We start from the raw sequence: 18,974 nt of genomic DNA on the forward strand, positions 1-18,974 counted from the left end.
TTTGCTGTCCAAGAACAGACAAATCTCCTCACGAAGCTCGAAACATCTTTGAAGCACCTTTCCCTGGCTTAGCCATCGCACCTCTGTGTGATAAGGCAAATCACCATGCTCCGTTTCTAACTCCGTCAGAAATGCCTTGAACTGGCGGTGATTCAAACCTTTGGCTCTGATAAAGTTAACTGTGCGCGTGATGATGCTCATTACATGCTCCATTTTCAAGGCTTTACCGCACAACGCTTCCTGGTGTATGATACAATGATAAGCTGTCAGCTCACCTGTCGCGTTTTCCTCTTGCATCTTTTCCCGTATCTTCGCCACCAGTCCGCTCCTGTGTCCACACATCGCAGGTGCTCCGTCGGTTGTCAAACCCACGAGTTTTTCCCAAGGCAGCTCCATCTCATTTACACATCTTGACACCTCTTCATACAAATCATGCCCCGTAGTTGTGCCATGCATAGGACGTAAAGCCAAAAACTCCTCTGTCACGCTTAGGCTGGAGTCCACTCCGCGGATGAAAATTGACAACTGGGCAATGTCAGAAATGTCGGTGCTCTCATCCACAGCCAAGGAATATGCAATGAAATCTTTTCCCTTTTTCACAAGCTGCTCTTTTAGATTGATGGACAACTGGTCTACTCTCTCGGCAATGGTGTTTCTGCTCAGACTCACATTTAAAAAGAGTTGCCTTTTTTCTGGGCAAACTTCGTCACAAACTTTAATCATGCAGTTTTTGATGAAATCCCCCTCCGTAAATGGCCGGGCTGATTTAGCGATCTCTTCTGCCAAAATAAAACTGGCCTTGACAGCAGCCTGGCCTTGTGATTTGGCTTTTTTGAACAGAGCCTGTCGAGATTTGAGGCCTCGTTTTAATTCCTCTGCCTTTTGTAGCCTTTGTTCCATGTCCATATTCTTGTTTTTGTCCGCGTGTTTCGTTTCATAATGTCGTCTCAGATTATACTCTTTCAGTACCGCCACACTTTCTCCACACAGAAGACACACAGGTTTTCCAGCTACCTCCGTGAACATATACTCCGACTCCCACCTTGTTTGAAACCCCGGTTCTCAGTGTCCACCTTCCGTTTTGCCATTTTTGATGGGTATCTGAAAGTTAATTTTACTGTGATGCTGACGACTGCTGTGCCAATAAATATTGAAATGAAGCAGCCTACTGCTCGGTGCGTCACCGTTGCATTGTGGGAAATGTAGTATTGGTGCGTGTAAAAGATCTGCGGGCTGCCGGCTTGCTGCGGTCTGCGGGCCGGTTCTAATAATAAATCAAGATCATCCCAGGGGCCGTAAAAAACCTTCTCGCGGGCCGGATGTGGCCCGCGGGCCTTGACTCTGACATATGTGCTCTAATTGGTCTCCACTGGCTCAGGGCCTCCTGGCTAACCCTCTAATTGGTCTCCACTGGCCCAGGGCCTCCTGGCTAACCCTCTAATTGGTCTCCACTGGCCCAGGGCCTCCTGGCTAACCCTCTAATTGGTCTCCACTGGCTCAGGGCCTCCTGGCTAACCCTGTAATTGGTCTCCACTGGCCCAGGGCCTCCTGGCTAACCCTCTAATTGGTCTCCACTGGCCCAGGGCCTCCTGGCTAACCCTCTAATTGGTCTCCACTGGCCCAGGGCCTCCTGGCTAACCCTCTAATTGGTCTCCACTGGCTCAGGGCCTCCTGGCTAACCCTCTAATTGGTCTCCACTGGCCCAGGGCCTCCTGGCTAACCCTCTAATTGGTCTCCACTGGCCCAGGGCCTCCTGGCTAGCCCTCTAATTGGTCTCTACTGGCTCAGGGCCTCCTGCCCAGCCCTCTAATTGGTCTCTACTGGCTCAGGGCCTCCTGCCTAGCCCTCTAATTGGTCTCCACTGGCTCAGGGCCTCCTGCCTAACCCTCTAATTGGTCTCCACTGGCCCAGGGCCTCCTTCCTAACCCTGTAATTGGTCTCTGACAGGAATTTACTCCAGGAGTAGAATGTTGTATGGGGTCTAGGGCTTCTCCACTTCTTATGAGTGTAGTATTAACTCTTGAAATTTGTATAATTTTTATTTATTTAACTTGGCAGGTCAGATGACGACAAATTCTTATTTACAATAACCGCCAAACCCAGACGACACTGGGCCGCCCTAAAGGACTCTCAATCATGTCCGGTTGTGATACAGCTTGGATAATGCAATGTGAAGGAAACAATTGTATCATGACTTAGTGGCGCGGAGTGCTCCGTGTTCCTGCTGAGGGCGCGGAGTGCTCCGTGTTCCTGCTGAGGGCGGGCCTCGACCTGGATGCGCCTGTAAATGACGTCAGAGCTGTCGTCACTAGTTACCACAGCCACAAAGCTTTACATCCCGGCCTATTTCTACATTTTCTCTACTTTAAAATCTGCTTAAAAAAACAAAACAAAAAAACAAACTTAAGCTTAATTTAAAAAGGTTCAGTAAAAGGTTAAGACCAAAACACATTTCCTTCATGAATTTTTACGATTTGGCCAATTTTGACTTTGTGGCTGTGGTAACAACAGCGCTGATAGCTTTATTTTATTTTTTTAATATAAATATGCACAACATTTTGTGATAAAGGTTATGGCATAAAGACATGGTATCAATGTACATTTTATAGCTAAAAAATAAAGTAACGGATCAGATTCGCACATGTGGACGACTCATTATTGTATGGGGGGTGTTAAAGTGAAATATGGCCGTTAAGCTTTTGCTGAGTTAAGTTTAGCTAGTTAACGTGATTGTGTTATAGTCTCACTCGTCTCCGCCATCTCCTTGGAGCGCAGTGCTGTGACATCTGGATCTCTGGGCCGTCCTATTCCGTCCCAGGTTGTGTAGGTCGTCAACCATCAGGTTAGAGGGGAGGGGAGGGGGGTGTGACTCCAGAGATGTGATCTCCATCTGCCTACTGTCATAATCAGTTTATCTCATTATTAATGTGCATGTAAATGTACTCAAATGTTTCCCTACGTATGAAAAGGGTGATTCACGTCTAGCCTTGCCATGGAAACGTACCTGTAAAACATTTATGGTAGGCCTATTCTCTATTCTTTTTTAAATTCAAAGAACCTGTAGTGTGATTATCCATGTCTGATTGGTCATCTGTAGCCTACAGCCTGTACATCTGATGGGTCATCTATCGCCTGTACATCTGATTGGTCCTCTGTAGCCTATAGCCTGTACATCTGATTGGTCCTCTGTAGCCTATAGCCTGTACATCTGATTGGTCCTCTGTAGCCTATAGCCTGTACATCTAATGGGTCCTCTGTAGCCTATAGCCTGTACATCTAATGGGTCATCTGTAGCCTATAGCCTGTACATCTAATGGGTCCTCTGTAGCCTATAGCCTGTACATCTGATTGGTCCTCTGTAGCCTATAGCCTGTACATCTAATGGGTCCTCTGTAGCCTATAGCCTGTACATCTAATGGGTCATCTGTAGCCTATAGCCTGTACATCTGATTGGTCCTCTGTAGCCTATAGCCTGTACATCTGATTGGTCCTCTGTAGCCTGTACGTTGTACCCGGACTTTGGGAGCGTTCCCTGCCAATTCAGCTGGGTCTTACTCACTAGGAAGCAAACAGGCTGAAATGGCAAGGGACCTACCTGACTTTGTCCAATAAACTATTTTTTATTTTTTTCCGTAAATAAAACATTTTTGCTACAGTGTGCACCAATGAATATGACCCGTTCAATAGTCTTATTTAACCAGGCTATCAACGGGTTGGTCTTCCATGGACTAACACATACGGGCAAATCTACCTCCCTGGCTTGCTCCAGTCCCTGGCTGGCCACTGGACTGTTTTTGTGACAAGCTAATAGCCAGTAGGCCACGTTGTTCATTTCTCACAGAACCGCCCCAGTTCTTGCCCCACTGACTCAGTCGCCATGGTTTGACCAGGACATTGTTGGCTGGCTAGGCTTCCTGGTTGTTTCATGACAAGCCAGCATGTTCACTACTCCACACAGAGCCATCCCAGTCCTTCCTTAGGCACTCGGTGGCGGTGAGCCGGGGACAGTTGGACGGTGAGCCGACATAAAGTGTGGTCTGTCGTCAACTCATCAGCAGACCTGGGTTCAAAGATTATTTGACATTGTTCAGATACTTTTGCTGGGCTTGATTGATGGTGCGACGGAACCAATTGAATAATTTGAAAAGCCCAAAACCCTCCCATTTTGGCATTCCCAGGCAGGCTTGGGGCAAATGCTATGTTTTGAAATATGTCAAATATGGGTTGAACCCAGCAGGTCCGTCTGGTTAACAGGCAAGCAGGAGCCAGAAACTCACCAGACAGAACTAATGGGGAAGGAAAAGAATCCCCCCCCCGTCTGTCTCCTTTCACTGTTTCCTTCCCTCCTTTCTTCTCCTCCGCTGAGTCCTCCAAGACAGTTAATTGTCATGGAAGTTCCTAACTTGTTTGCGTAATGTTGTGCCTGGTGTGTGTGTGTGTGTGTGTGATTCTTTGCCCTTGAACAGTCTTCTAATTTCCTGCGTTGCCATTGCAGGTCGGTGAGCCTGTCGGGATGTAGGCTGGCAGAGAAAGCAGGACAAGAGACGCAATTGATCACCGTGGACGAGAAGCTGGTGAGTTATAGGCTACACACACACACACACACACACACACACACACACTTCCTGCTTAACGTGTCTGTCACATGACATTATCTCTCGTGTGACGGCGTCCAACTCTGCTCTGACGGCGTCCCCCACCTCCGTGTGTCGCGACATCAGTTGTGTGTTATCCCAGTTCCACACATGAATGGAACAGATAAGTTGTTTTATAAATATAATTGTAAATGTCATCAAACAGATTAGAAATATCACAGCCTGTTTTAAACAGTTTTTTTTTGTTCTCCCCCCCCCCAGAAGGTTGTCTCCCCCAACACATTAGATCATACAGAGCTCCCCAAGTCAAAGGCTAATTTCATGTTTCTAGAAATCCAAGGTCTTCACAGTCGTCCTTCTCATCCGTTGTATAACATAAACATTGATAAGCAAGCCTCTGGCGTGCTTTGAACACACTGTACCAAGGCTGGCTGTGTTTATAGGAACAGGTGAAGTAATGGGGAGATAAGATGGGAAGCTGGTGTAAGTGGATGGTTGTTGTGGTCGTTGTGTTCTTCCCAGACCCTGAGCTGGTCACCCTGGCACAGACAGAGAAAGCCTTTGACCGGCTCAAGGCCCGGCTACATCCAAATGGTACCTTGTTCCCTATGGGCCGCCTGGTCAAATGTAGTGGCATTATATAAGGAATTGGGTCCCATTTAGAGAAGCAGCCTCTCCGTCTGTCTGTCTCTCCTCCGTCCTCACAGCAGGAGACATGGTGAAGAGAAAAGGGGACCAAAGAATGAACGGGGGACTCATTCAGCCACTTGCATTCATTCTCACGCAGAAGACGGTGCTTCAGCATTGTGGGCCACAGAGATTTTTCATTGTGGTGGAGAGAGAAGCTTAAAGGGGCAATCCGTGAATAAAAATGTTTTCCTCCCAACAACTGTTTCAAATTTTAAAAAGCGGGAGGGATGAGGCTGGAGAAATGTAACCACTGTCAAATTCATAGACTGAGATATAGATGCAAGGACTGACCATCCATGATATCAACATTATAGTTTCAACCATGTTTTGAGGCTATAGAATATTTGTTTACATTTAATTTGTTTACAAACATTGGAATAAAACAAGCTTATTATTTTGGGTAGTGATGCGACAGTTGAACTAAGATCATGATTCATTTGTTTAAGTTATATTATTTTAAGAATCATTTTTGTAGATTTCATTCATTTTATAAGTCAAATTGTTGTAGAAACTGCAGATTGACCCTTTTAATGCTCAATCAGACTGACCAGAGAGAGGACAGGAGGATATAATGGGACTGGCCAATCAGACGCAAAACTGTTAAGTCATGTGGCAGACGCTCTTATGCAGAGTGACTTGCAGTCAGTTCATTCGTCTTAAGATGGTGGGACAACCACATCACAGGCATAGTGATGGGGCGGCAGTGTAGCCTAGTGGTTAGAGCATTGGACTAGTAACCGAAAGGTTGCAAGTTCAAATCCCCGCGCTGACAAGGTACAAAATCTGTCGTTCTCCCCCTGAACAGGCAGTTAACCCACTGTTCCTAGGCCGTCATTGAAAATAAGAATTTGTTCTTAACTGACTTGCCTAGTTAAATAAAGGTAAAAAAAAAACACACTTCCTCAATAAAGTAGCTTATCAGCAAAGTCATAGCTAGAAAGGCGGGGGTGGGGGTGTGGGGTGCAAGTGTTTGTTCAGGAAAGATGTTTTTTAAATATCTTTTGAGTGGGGGTGTCAAGGTAAAGAAGGGTATTATTTAAGAAACATTTTGAAGAGGTAGGGTTTAAGATGTTTTCAGGAAGATGGGCAGGGACTCTGCTCTCCTAGCTTCAGGGAGAAGCTGGTTCCACCACTGGAGTGCCAGGACAGAGAAGCGCTTTAACTGTGCTGAGCGGGAGCTGCCTTCCCGTAGGGGCGGGATGGCCAAGAGACCTAAGGTGGCAGAACGGAGTGCTCAGTTTGGGTTGTTGTCCAGGGTCACGCCAAGGTCCTTTGCACTGTCGGAGGGCGACACTGGAGTTGTCAACCGTGACGGAGAGGTCTTTGAGTGGGCAGGCCTTCCCCGGGAGGAAGAGCAGCTCCGTTTTGTCCAGGTTGAGCTTGAGGTGGTTTACCGACATCCAAGTTGAGATATCTGCCAGGAACACAGAGATGCATGTCGCCACCTGGGTGTCAGATTGACGTAAGGTGAAACGTAGTTGAGGTCCATCCTCATAGCAATGATAGGAGAGACCATGTGAGGATATGACGGAGCTGAGTGACTTGCTCTATAGAGAGGAGAGGTCCATCCTCATAGCAATGATAGGAGAAACCATGTGAGGATATGACGGAGCTGAGTGACTTGGTGTCTAGAGAGAAGAGGACAGGGCCTATAACTTAACCCTGGGGGACACCAGTAGTGAGAGTATGTGGTGTAGACACAGATCCTCTCCACGTCACCTGGTAGGAGAGGCCTGCCAGGTAGGATGCATCTGCCAGGCCTGCCAGGTAGGATGCATTCATCTGGACAGAGAGGTTTTATTTTGATTTATTGAACCTTTATTTAACTAGGCAAGTCCGTTAAGAACAAGTTCTTATTTACAATGGTGGCCTACCGGGGAACAGCGGGTTAACTGTCTTGTTCAGGGACAGAACGACATATTTTTACCGTGTCAGCTCGGGGATTCGATCGAGCAACCTTTCGGTTACAGGATGAGTGACCTTTCGGTTACAGTAAAGACGAGGTCAAGCGTATTGCCTTGTAAGTTGGAGGGGATTAGGAAACGGTGAGGTCAAGAGGCAAGGACGCGACAGCAAGAGCTAGAAAGAAGTGAATCGAAGGCGGACGTCGGGAGGTTGAAGTTGCCAAGTACGAAGAGCAGTGAGCCGTCGTCAGGAAATGAGTTTATCAAGGTGTCAAGCTCATTGAGGAACTCTCCGACGTGGGTGATAGATGAAAACACTGTTAAGCTTGAGTGGACAAGGGACAGCATGGAATTCAAATGAGGAGATGGACATGTGAGAGAGGGATCTCCAGTTAGGAGAAATGATTAGCCCTGTGCCACCACCGCGACGACGAGCAGATGCTCTCGGACTATGAGAGAAAACGTAGTCGGATGAAGAAAGAGCAGCTGGAGTAACACTGTTCTCTGGGGTGATCCATGTCTCCCATCAGGGCCAAAAAGTCTAGGGACTGAAGGTCAGCATTGGCTGAGATGAACTCTGCGGTGTTAAACGCAGATCGGCACTTCCCGAGCGCTGCCAGAGACCAGGAATTGCACATGGGTTGTGCTCTCAGGGTAAATTATGAGGGTTGCAGCCAAGGGGTGTGGAGTGTCTGTGAAGCCTACAGGGAGTGGAGCCAAACAGGTTGCCAAACACACACCTAGTTGCCAAAGCGGCAAAAGATCAAAATGACAATCTGTAAATAACTAGGTAAGATACTGAAGTCCGAGTGGAACCTTCCTGTTTTTTTCTTCCTGCAACAACTCTGCAGAACCGTATTTGTTTTGGCGACAGTCTTTAGTTTTTCCAACGAGACCTCCACTGACACGACTGCCAGTTCCTATTTGCCAGTTGCCTAGCAGAGGTGAAGTACACACCTCCCAGACAGACAGGCGGCTATATGCTATACTGGGACTGGTCTCGCAGACAGACAGGAGGCTGTAGTGGGACTAGTTAGACACAGACAGGAGGCCTTAGTGGGACTAGTTAATTAAATGGTTAGAATAATCATTACATTTCCATTATATTAACTCTAGTTGGAATATAGTGGATAGCAATTTGAGTACGTTGTTTAACATGACAACGAATGAATAAACCAGGGAAGAATTATTTACACGGTAGGAACCAAAAGTTTGTCAGTGTTTCAAGGTGACCCTAACTAGATGTTACATTACATTCTAGAACGGCAGAGCATCATCTCACCAACATTGTTGCATCATGAACGGTGAGAAAATGCTCATGAAACCTTGGTGGATTCATCGCTCTCTCCTTCAGTGACAGGGCCTGTGGGGCTTGGTGTGATTAGAGGCATGTAGCAGGAGGAGGGGACAGAAAGAACTGGAGTAGCAAATTCAACCTATAAGAAGTGATCTGTATCACATTTTAACAAACCAAACCATTGAACTACCGTTATAGAAGGTCAAGTTAAAAATAACAAAACTCAAACCAGTTCTGTTTTTTAAATATTCTTTCTCAAAAATCCTATTAGGCAGAGGGAGGAAGAATTACCGTCCTGCCCCCTTGCCCTCCCCCCCTGCTCTCCCCCGCCCTCCCTTCCCCTGCTCTGCCCTCCGCCGACCCACTTTTGTTAGTAATTACTGTTTGATTTAGCATGCTGTGGTACTCCAGGATCCAGCTGACAGGCTGGCCACTGATACACAGCTTGACATGAAATGTCTCCTCTGGCCCTGCAGCCCCCTCTACTCAACCAGCTAGTAGCTTAGACACAGGCCTGGTCAGCTCAGCTAGGCATAAAGGAGAGGCAGAAGCACTCTGTTTGATCTTTTTCTATCTCTGTTAGCCAGCTAGCACCCTCCTCTCCCTTCTCCGTTCACATAAAGACAAACCAATAACCTTAAAGCGCTTGTGAAGCTTTGTTCTAGTCTTCTAAAGTAAACTATGTTTTTTTGGGGGGGAGGAGAGGAGTGGAGGATGTAACATTGACTAGGTATTTAGGACATGGTCCTTCAGTTCCAGCTGGTTTGTTTGGCATCAGTTGGCAGCCGTGACTAGTGTCCTGTCTGTTTGGTGACATTTTATCATTATTTCACTCGGTTTTCTTTGAAGTGCCTTTGCCACATATTTATGGTGAGACACTAGAGCTGATTTTTTTTTTCTTCATTTTTAACATTGTCCAAAAGATGATGATGATGATGATTTATTATTTACGTAGACAGCAGGTGAGGCGGCAGTGGTTAGTGTTGGGCCAGTAACTGAAACGTTGCTGGTTCGAATAGCTGAGTCGACAGGGTTAAATTGTCGGCTGTGCCCTTGAGCAAGGCACTTAACCCTAATTTGCTCCAGGTGTGCCGTATTACGATTGGTGACCCTGTAAAACCTCTCATACTACTATGACATTTAGAAAACAAAACTTAATTCTTTCAGTGAAATACGGAACCGTTCCGTGTTTTATCTAACGGGTGGCATCCATAAGTCTCTAAATATTGCTGTTACATTGCACAACCTTCAATGTTATGTCATAATTATGTAACATTCTGGCAAATTAGTTAGCAACGAGCCAGGCGGCCCAAACTGCTGCATATACCCTGACTGCTTACACTGAACGCAAGAGAATTGACACAATTCCCTAGTTTATATTGCCTGCTAAAATGAATTTCTTTGAACTAAATATGCAGGTCTAATAAAAAAATAATACTTCTGTGTATTGATTTTAAGAAAGGCGTTGATGTTTAGGGTTACGTACATTTGTACAGAGATTGTGCTTTTTTCCACAAATGCTCTTTTGTTAAATCATCCCCTTGTTTGGCGAAGTTGGCTGTCTTTGTTAGAAAGAAATGGTCTTCACACAGTTCGCAACGAGCCAAGCAGCCCGAACTGCGTATACCCTGACTCTGTTAGAACGCAAGAGAAGTGACACAATTTCCCTAGCTAAAATAAATTCATGTTAGCAGGCAATATTAACTAAATATGCAGGTTACAAAAATATATACTTGTTTTATTTTTTTTTTTTAAGAAAGGCATTGATGTTTATGGTACACAGTGCTTTTTTTTTTGCGAATGCGCTTGTTAAATCACCCGTTTGGCAAAGTAGGCTTCAGTCATTAACAGGCACCGCATCGATTTATATGCGACGTAGGACAAGCTAGTTAAATGTGTATCATCAACCATGTGAAGTTAAAACTAGTGATTATGTTAAGATTGATAGTTTTTTATAAGATTTAGTTTAATGCTAGCTAACAACTTACCTTGGCTCCTTGCTGCACTCACATAACAGGTAGTCAGGTAGCCAAAAATACCGATTTCCGATTGTTATGAGAACTTGAAATCAGCCCTAATTAATCGGCCATTCCGATTAATCGGTCGACCTCTAGACAGGAGGAGTAAAATGTCTGTCTGAACTGAGCAGAGCATCTCTAGTCCGCTGCTCTGCTCACAACTTTTATTTTTTATTTGATTCATGGCTCAAAACCTACCTCTTTTAGCAATGTCCACTTAGCAATGTCAACTCGGCAGTGTCCATAAGAAGTTGGGCTTTAATGCCCTAACCATTTTCCAAGTGATATGGTTATACTAGCATGTTAAGAAGATGAAAATGTCCAGCCATATCTCAGAACTTAAAACCTCTAGTGACACCCCATCCCGTGAACGGGACCATTATCATCATCTGACACTAATTAGCATAACGCAACGGACATAAATCTTCCTAGAAAATCTTCCCATTCATGAAAATCACAAGTGAAAAATATTGGAACACAGCTTAGCCTTTTGTTATCACACTGTCATCTCAGGTTTTCAAAATATGCTTTACAGCCAACGCTAGACAAGCATTTGTGTAAGTTTATCATAACCTCGCATAGCATTATGCCTTGCTAGCAGCAGGCAAACTTGTCACGAAATCAGAAACGCAATCAAATAAAATAGTTTAACTTTGAACTTCGGATCTTTTCACTCACGAGACTCCAAGGTAGATAGCCAAAGTTCATTTTTTTCCCCAAAAGATTATTTTTGTAGGCGAAATAGCTCCGTTTGTTCTTCACGTTTGGCTGAGAAATCGCCCGGAAATTGCGGTCACCACAACGCCGAAAACAATTCCAAATTAGCTCCATAATATCGACAGAAATATGGCAAACGTTGTTTAGAATCCATCCTCAAGGTGTTTTTCTTATATCTATTCGATAATATATCCGTCGGGACAATTTGTTTTTCATTCGGACCGATTGGAGTAATGGCTACCTCCTGTATTTTATGCGAGAATCTCTCTCGGAGCCACCATGTGACCACTTATGCAATGTGGCTGCCAACGGCTGTTCTTCAACAGAAATGCATACAACTATGTCACAATGCTGTAGACACCTTTGGGAATACGTAGAAAGCGTAAGCTCGTTGATGGTACATTCACAGCTGAATAGGGAGTCAATGGAACTCAGCGCTTTCAAAACCTGAGGCACTTTCGGATTGGATTTTTCTCAGGCTTTCGCCTGCAACATCAGTTCTGTTATACTCACAGACAATATCTTTACAGTTTTGGAAACGTTAGTGTTTTCTATCCAAAGCTGTCAATTACATGCATATTCTAGCATTTTTTTCCTGATAAAATATCCCGTTTAAAACGGGAACGTTTTTTTTTCTCCAAAAAATGAAAATACTGCCCCCTAACACCAATAGGTTAATGAAGTGGATGAGTCTGAGCTCTGAAGCCTCTCTGCAGTTATGAAGACTCTGACACAACGGTCTTCGCTATCTCTGTCTGCCTGTGTCTCTCTGCCTGTGTCTCTCTGCCTGTGTCTCTCTGCCTGTGTCTCTCTGCCTGTGTCTCTCTGCCTGTGTCTCTCTGTCTGTGTGACATAGAAGCGTGATTACCAGAGGAACACTGTCCTGTCCAGGGTATTTTTTAGAGTGATGAGTTAAGATCAGGGTTTGAATTCTCTAAGCCGGCCAGGGCCTGCCTCGCTCTGGGGTAGGATGACATGCACTGGAGCATATTGCATTGATTCTCCCCTCTCTCGCTCGCTCTCTAGACATATCAAGTGTCTGTTTTGTCTGGTTGCCTCCTTGTAGTGTGTGTGGGAATCTACCGGCTGGTGTGTAGAGTAGCCTAGCAGGTCAGAGGAGAGGCCTCTTTGATGGGGCCCTGGGACAAGAGGTTTATGTATGCTCCACTAAATAAGGATTTCATTTAGTTAACACACTTTCTACACAGAGAGAGGAGTGTTGTCTGAGCTGTGAAGGGTTGGAGGAAATGACAGTCCGTGGCTCGCTGGAGCATACGGTCTGATGTGTGGAAAACAGGAAATCTCCCCAACCCTGTGTCTGTGGTAGCGCTAGTCACCCCGTGTCTGTGGTAGCGCTAGTCACCCCGTGTCTGTGGTAGCGCTAGTCACCCCTTGTCTGTGGTAGCGCTAGTCACCCCGTGTCTGTGGTAGCGCTAGTCACCCCGTGTCTGTGGTAGCGCTAGTCACCCCGTGTCTGTGGTAGCGCTAGTCACCCCGTGTCTGTGGTAGCGCTAGTCACCCCGTGTCTGTGGTAGCGCTAGTCACCCCGTGTCTGTGGTAGCGCTAGTCACCCCGTGTCTGTGGTAGCGCTAGTCACCCCGTGTCTGTGGTAGCGCTAGTCACCCCGTGTCTGTGGTAGCGCTAGTCACCCCTTGTCTGTGGTAGCGCTAGTCACCCCTTGTCTGTGGTAGCGCTAGTCACCCCTTGTCTGTGGTAGCGCTAGTCACCCCGTGTCTGTGGTAGCGCTAGTCACCCCGTGTCTGTGGTAGCGCTAGTCACCCCGTGTCTGTGGTAGCGCTAGTCACCCCGTGTCTGTGGTAGCGCTAGTCACCCCGTGTCTGTGGTAGCGCTAGTCACCCCGTGTCTGTGGTAGCGCTAGTCACCCCGTGTCTGTGGTAGCGCTAGTCACCCCGTGTCTGTGGTAGCGCTAGTCACCCCGTGTCTGTGGTAGCGCTAGTCACCCCGTGTCTGTGGTAGCGCTAGTCACCCCGTGTCTGTGGTAGCGCTAGTCACCCCGTGTCTGTGGTAGCGCTAGTCACCCCTTGTCTGTGGTAGCGCTAGTCACCCCTTGTCTGTGGTAGCGCTAGTCACCCCTTGTCTGTGGTAGCGCTAGTCACCCCTTGTCTGTGGTAGCGCTAGTCACCCCTTGTCTGTGGTAGCGCTACTCACCCCCTGTCTGTGGTAGCGCTAGTCACCCCCTGTCTGTGGTAGCGCTAGTCACCCCCTGTCTGTGGTAGCGCTAGTCACCCCCTGTCTGTGGTAGTAGTCACATAGCCAGGCTATCTGTCTCCTGTCTTTGCAGGTTTTCTTTTGGTTTTGTGATTTTGTACCTTTAAAAAAAAAAGTGGCTGTCGTAGTGGCTGTCGTAGTGGCTGTCGTAGAGAGGCACATATAGACAAAGCCTGTCATGATTTCCGGAGGTTGTAGGTAGCTGGGCCAGTAACCGAAAGAAAGGTCGTTAGTTTCGAAAACCACTGAGCCGACATGGTTGAGATCTGTCGACGTGCCCTTGAACAAGGTACTTAACCCTAATTGTTCCAGGGTTGTCGTTGATGATGGCTGACTGTGGCTGTGACCACACTCTCCCAGGGTGTCTCAGGGGAAGTTGTGTTTTCTTATTTTTACATATTCCATTTCCAATTCAACACCTAATACCCACTTTTATGTATGGTATGGTATGGTATGGTATGGTATGGTATGGTATGGTATGGTATTGTTATGTATGTATGTATAAAGATTATCACCCACCAAATGATGAATTATTGTATATGATGTCCTGGCCAATAGGATGTGGAACAGACACTGTCGGTGTGGTAACCGGAGAACTAAGACAACCCTTAGCACCAGCTGCTCCTCGCCCTCCCGCCCTCTAAAACCACACACGCAAGCGCACAGTCTTTGTTGCTATTAGTGACGGACGCCATCTACATCCAGTCCATAATTAGCACGACACTCCTCCTCTTTTATACTTCAAAGCTGAACCCTACCCGCCAGGGTGAAAAGTGAGGCCAGCTGCCCTTTTCCAGACACTGGGGGGGCCTGGTTTGGACCCTCCCTCTGGAGGTTAAGGGGGACATATATTTCTCCTCCCAGCCCAAGGCGGTTCACTGTGATCGGCCTTGTTTTGGCTGACCTGCTGACCTCCTTGGAGCTGCTGAGTTGTGGTAGTAGTGATTTGGCATAGGGAGTCCGGTCTGGTCCTACACATGTGGAGCTATAGGGATAGTGTATCATGTCCATGGGCCTCTCAGTCAGTACGTTTGTCACCGGGTCTGCAGCTTGACAAACCAGCCCCCCAGCCAAAACATCCTGCTATCCGCCACCTTGAAGACTCTGTTATATAGACGAGCTTCCTGCATGCTATAGTATATTTTTTCTTTTAAGTTTAAAGATACTAGTTTCCCCGTCACTGAGGATCAGTCTATATTGGGGGGGGGGGGCAATTATTTAAGACTATTGAGTGTTATGCCTGAAAGTGATTCGCTATAATAGTTTCGTTGTTCTTCTCTCCAGTAAGTGAATCTGCATGCAGTGGAGAAGAGGTCTTTAGTTTCTACTTGTTACTTTTCATGTTTTCCTCATTAGTCAGTCATTCAGACCTTGGTCCTGAAAGCCTTTCAGATGATATTGTCATTGGAACCTGAGAATGGAAGGTAATATTAGGTTTCCTAGATAATGGACTTGGACCAGGAAGAGGACAACTTTTTTTATTTTTTTTTAAAGGTAGTCCTTCATTCAATGATGGGATACAACCCGTACACCCTAGTGCAAAAGCAGAACATTAGGAGTGTATGCTTGGCCTAGGCCACTGTTTCCCCAACCCTGGTCCTCCAGTACCCCCCCAACCCTGGTCCTCCAGTACCCCCCCAACCCTGGTCCTCCAGTAGCCCCCCAACCCTGGTCCTCCAGTAGCCCCCCAACCCTGGTCCTCCAGTAGCCCCCCCCAACCCTGGTCCTCCAGTAGCCCCCCCCAACCCTGGTCCTCCAGTACCCCCCCCCCCAACCCTGGTCCTCCAGTACACCCCCCCAACCCTGGTCCTCCAGTACCCCCCCCCCCCAACCCTGGTCCTCCAGTACCCCCCCCCCCAACCCTGGTCCTCCAGTACCCCCCCCCAACCCTGGTCCTCCAGTACCCCCCCCCCCAACAGTACAAACAACCCTGGACAAGCACACCTGATTCAGCTTGTCAACTAATCATCAAGCCCTCAATGAGTTGAATGAGATGTGTTGGTCCAGGGATACCTCAACAACAACAACGTGTACTGTTGGGGCTGCTGGAGGACCCCTGTTGGGACTGCTGGAGGACCAGGGTTTAGAAATGCTGTTGTGGCTGCTGGAGGATCCCTGTTGGGGCTGCTGGAGGACCAGGGTTTGGGAATGCTGTCGGGGGCTACTGGGGGAATGCTGTCGGGGGCTACTGGAGGAATGCTGTCGGGGGCTACTGGAGGAATGCTGTCGGGGGCTACTGGAGGAATGCTGTCGGGGGCTACTGGAGGATCCCTGTCGGGGGCTACTGGAGGATCCCTGTCGGGGGCTACTGGAGGATCCCTGTCGGGGCTACTGGAGGATCCCTGTCGGGGGCTACTGGAGGATCCCTGTCGGGGGCTACTGGAGGATCCCTGTCGGGGGCTACTGGAGGATCCCTGTCGGGGGCTACTGGAGGATCCCTGTCGGGGGCTACTGGAGGATCCCTGTCGGGGGCTACTGGAGGATCCCTGTCGGGGGCTACTGGGATCAGGGCTACTGGAGGATCCCTGTTGGGGGCTACTGGAGGATCCCTGTTGGGGGCTACTGGAGGATCCCTGTTGGGGGCTACTGGAGGATCCCTGTTGGGGGCTACTGGAGGATCCCTGTTGGGGGCTACTGGAGGATCCCTGTTGGGGGCTACTGGAGGATCCCTGTTGGGGGCTACTGGAGGATCCCTGTTGGGGGCTACTGGAGGATCCCTGTTGGGGGCTACTGGAGGATCCCTGTTGGGGGCTACTGGAGGATCCCTGTTGGGGGCTACTGGAGGATCCCTGTTGGGGGCTACTGGAGGATCCCTGTTGGGGGCTACTGGAGGATCCCTGTTGGGGGCTACTGGAGGATCCCTGTTGGGGGCTACTGGAGGATCCCTGTTGGGGGCTACTGGAGGATCCCTGTTGGGGGCTACTGGAGGATCCCTGTTGGGGGCTACTGGAGGATCCCTGTTGGTGGCTACTGGAGGATCCCTGTTGGTGGCTACTGGAGGATCCCTGTTGGTGGCTACTGGAGGATCCCTGTTGGTGGCTACTGGAGGATCCCTGTTGGGGGCTACTGGAGGATCCCTGTCGGTGGCTACTGGAGGATCCCTGTTGGGGATGGGGAACACTGTAGGGGAATAAGCAGGTAGGGATTTCTGGGGGGTGGGGGGCTAGCAGGATAGAGTAGTGGGGATGAGCATGGTCAATTATTTTACTGTTCCTATATTATTTAAAGATTGTCGGATGTATGGATAGTCAAAAAATAATCTTGACTCTCGACCAATCAGAATGATGCAGAGGTAAGCAGCAGAAATGTTGCTTTTCTCCAGTTGTCTAACAGCAACAGAAGTCTGATCTTCACCATGATAGAACTGATTATGTTACAAAAAGGTTTTCTGGTGAGTGTATTGCATTGATCCGTGTCAGGTATGGTGGAAACTCAGTTAGGTGAGAGCCTGTAATTGCTATTTGAAGTGGGGGGGGGGGGGAGATAGCCCTCCAGGCTCCGGTATGCTAACGCCTCGATCAGACCGACAGCGTTGGCGCATCAATGGTGCTTAAAAAAATCTTTTTTTTCCATTATGCAATCCAAAATGGTTACTTGATATGTGTGCAACAATATTTCAACTTTTTGAAACTATTTCTGTACTCGTTCCAAGTCTGCTCATAAGGTTGGATGCATACAGTGTATTCGGGAAGTATTGAAACCAGGGCAGGGCGGTATACCGTATTTAACCATATACCGGTATTGATGCATGGACTGGTTTGGGTGTTTACTTTCTATAAACGCTATTTAAATGTTTGTTTAAATGTGACACGCTGTGTTTAACGTCAAATTGTTTTTATAGGTTACTTCGCTAGTTCAGTCATCTCTCTGAACTCTCTCTCTCTCCACCTCGCTTTCCACACAGCCCCTGCCCCCTGTCACTCAATGAGCCATGTAACAATGTTGATGACAACAATGCTGTTGTCACCTTGCTTCTTCATATAAATCCAGTAGCGTTCAATAATGACACGATTAGTTTGTGTTTCTTACATCTGCAAACAGCTAGTTTGTCTTTACTTAGTAAATTGGACCAATAATCTTGTAAGCCGGTAATGCTAATCTCTAGGTAGCTAGTTTATAAATGTACTGAGTCGGAGCAAACATAATTAGTTATACAGCCTGATAATACCAGTGATGGTGTACTGTCGTTGCCAAATGTTTTGAGAATGACACATTTTAATTTCCACAAAGTTTGCTGCTTCAGTGTCTCTAGATATTTTTTGTCAAATGTTACTAAGGAGTACTGAAGTATAGTTACAAGCATTTCGTAAGTGTTATTTTATTTACAATTACATGAAGTTGACCCTTCTTTTTCAAGACCGCTGCAATCTGCCCTGGCATGCTGTAAATTAACTTCTGGGCCACATCCTGACTGATGGCAGCCCATTCCTGCATAATCAATGCTTGGAGTTTGTCAGAATTTGTGGGGTTTTGTTTGTCCACCCGCCTCTTGAGGATTGACCAAGTTCTCAATGGGATTAACCCAAAATATCGATATTTTGTTCCCCGAGCCACTGAGTTATCACTTTTGCCTTATGGAATGCTGGAAAAGGCACTGTTCGTCACCAAACTGTTCCTGGATGGTTGGGAGAAGTTGCTCTCGAAGGTTGTGTTGGTACCATTCTTTATTCGTGGCTGTGTTCTTAGGCAAAATTGTGAGTGAGCCCACTCCCTTGGCTGAGAAGCAACCCCCACACATGAATGGTCTCAGGATGCTTTACTGTTGGTATGACACAGGACTGATGGTAGCGCTCACCTTGTCTTCTCTGGACAAGCTTTTTTCCGGATACCCCAAACAATCAGAAAGGGGATTCATCAGAGAACATGACTTTACCCCAGTCCTCAGCAGTCCAATCCTGGTACCTTTTGCAGAATATCAGTCTGTCCCTGATGTTTTTCCTGGAGAGAAGTGGCTTCTTTGCTGCCCTTCTTGACACCAGGCCATCCTCCAAAAGTATTTTCCTCACTGTGCGTGCAGATGCACTCACACCTGCCTGCTGCCGTTCCTGAGCAAGCTCTACTGGTGGTGCCCCGATCCTGCAGCTGAATCAACTTTGGGAGACAGTCCTGGCACTTGCTGGACTTTCTTGGGCGCCCTGAAGTCTTCTTCACAACAATTGAACTGCTCTCCTTGAAGTTCTTGATCCGATAAATGGTTGATTTAGGTGCAATCTTACTGGCAGCAATATCCTTGCCTATGAAGCCCTTTTTGTGCAAAGCAATGATGGCGGCACATGTTTCCTTGCAGGTAACCATGGTTGACAGAGGAAGAACAATGATTCCAAGCACCACCCACGTTTTGAAGCTTCCAGTCTGTTATTCGAACTCAATCAGCTTGACAGTGATCTCCAGCCTTGTCCTCATCAATACTCACACCTGTGTTAACGAGAGAATCACTAACATGTCAGCTGGTCCTTTCGTGGCAGGGCTGAATGCAGTGGAAATGTTTTTGGGGGATTCAGTTCATTTGCATGGCAAAGAGGGA

At 47.3% G+C, this 18,974-nt stretch overlaps 1 protein-coding gene across 1 annotated transcript in view; it reads left to right on the forward strand.

Moving 5' to 3' along the window:
- Nucleotides 1–18,974, forward strand: part of ndufs4 (NADH:ubiquinone oxidoreductase subunit S4) — a 40,222-nt gene that overhangs the window by 8,782 nt on the left and 12,466 nt on the right. The window contains exon 2 of the mRNA XM_064936576.1: nt 4,496–4,574. Coding sequence (XP_064792648.1) covers nt 4,496–4,574 — 79 coding nt within the window. The remainder of the gene's footprint in view (nt 1–4,495; nt 4,575–18,974) is intronic.

The sequence above is a fragment of the Oncorhynchus masou genome, chromosome 25 (genome assembly GCF_036934945.1).
Source record: "Oncorhynchus masou masou isolate Uvic2021 chromosome 25, UVic_Omas_1.1, whole genome shotgun sequence".
Lineage (NCBI taxonomy): Eukaryota > Metazoa > Chordata > Actinopteri > Salmoniformes > Salmonidae > Oncorhynchus > Oncorhynchus masou.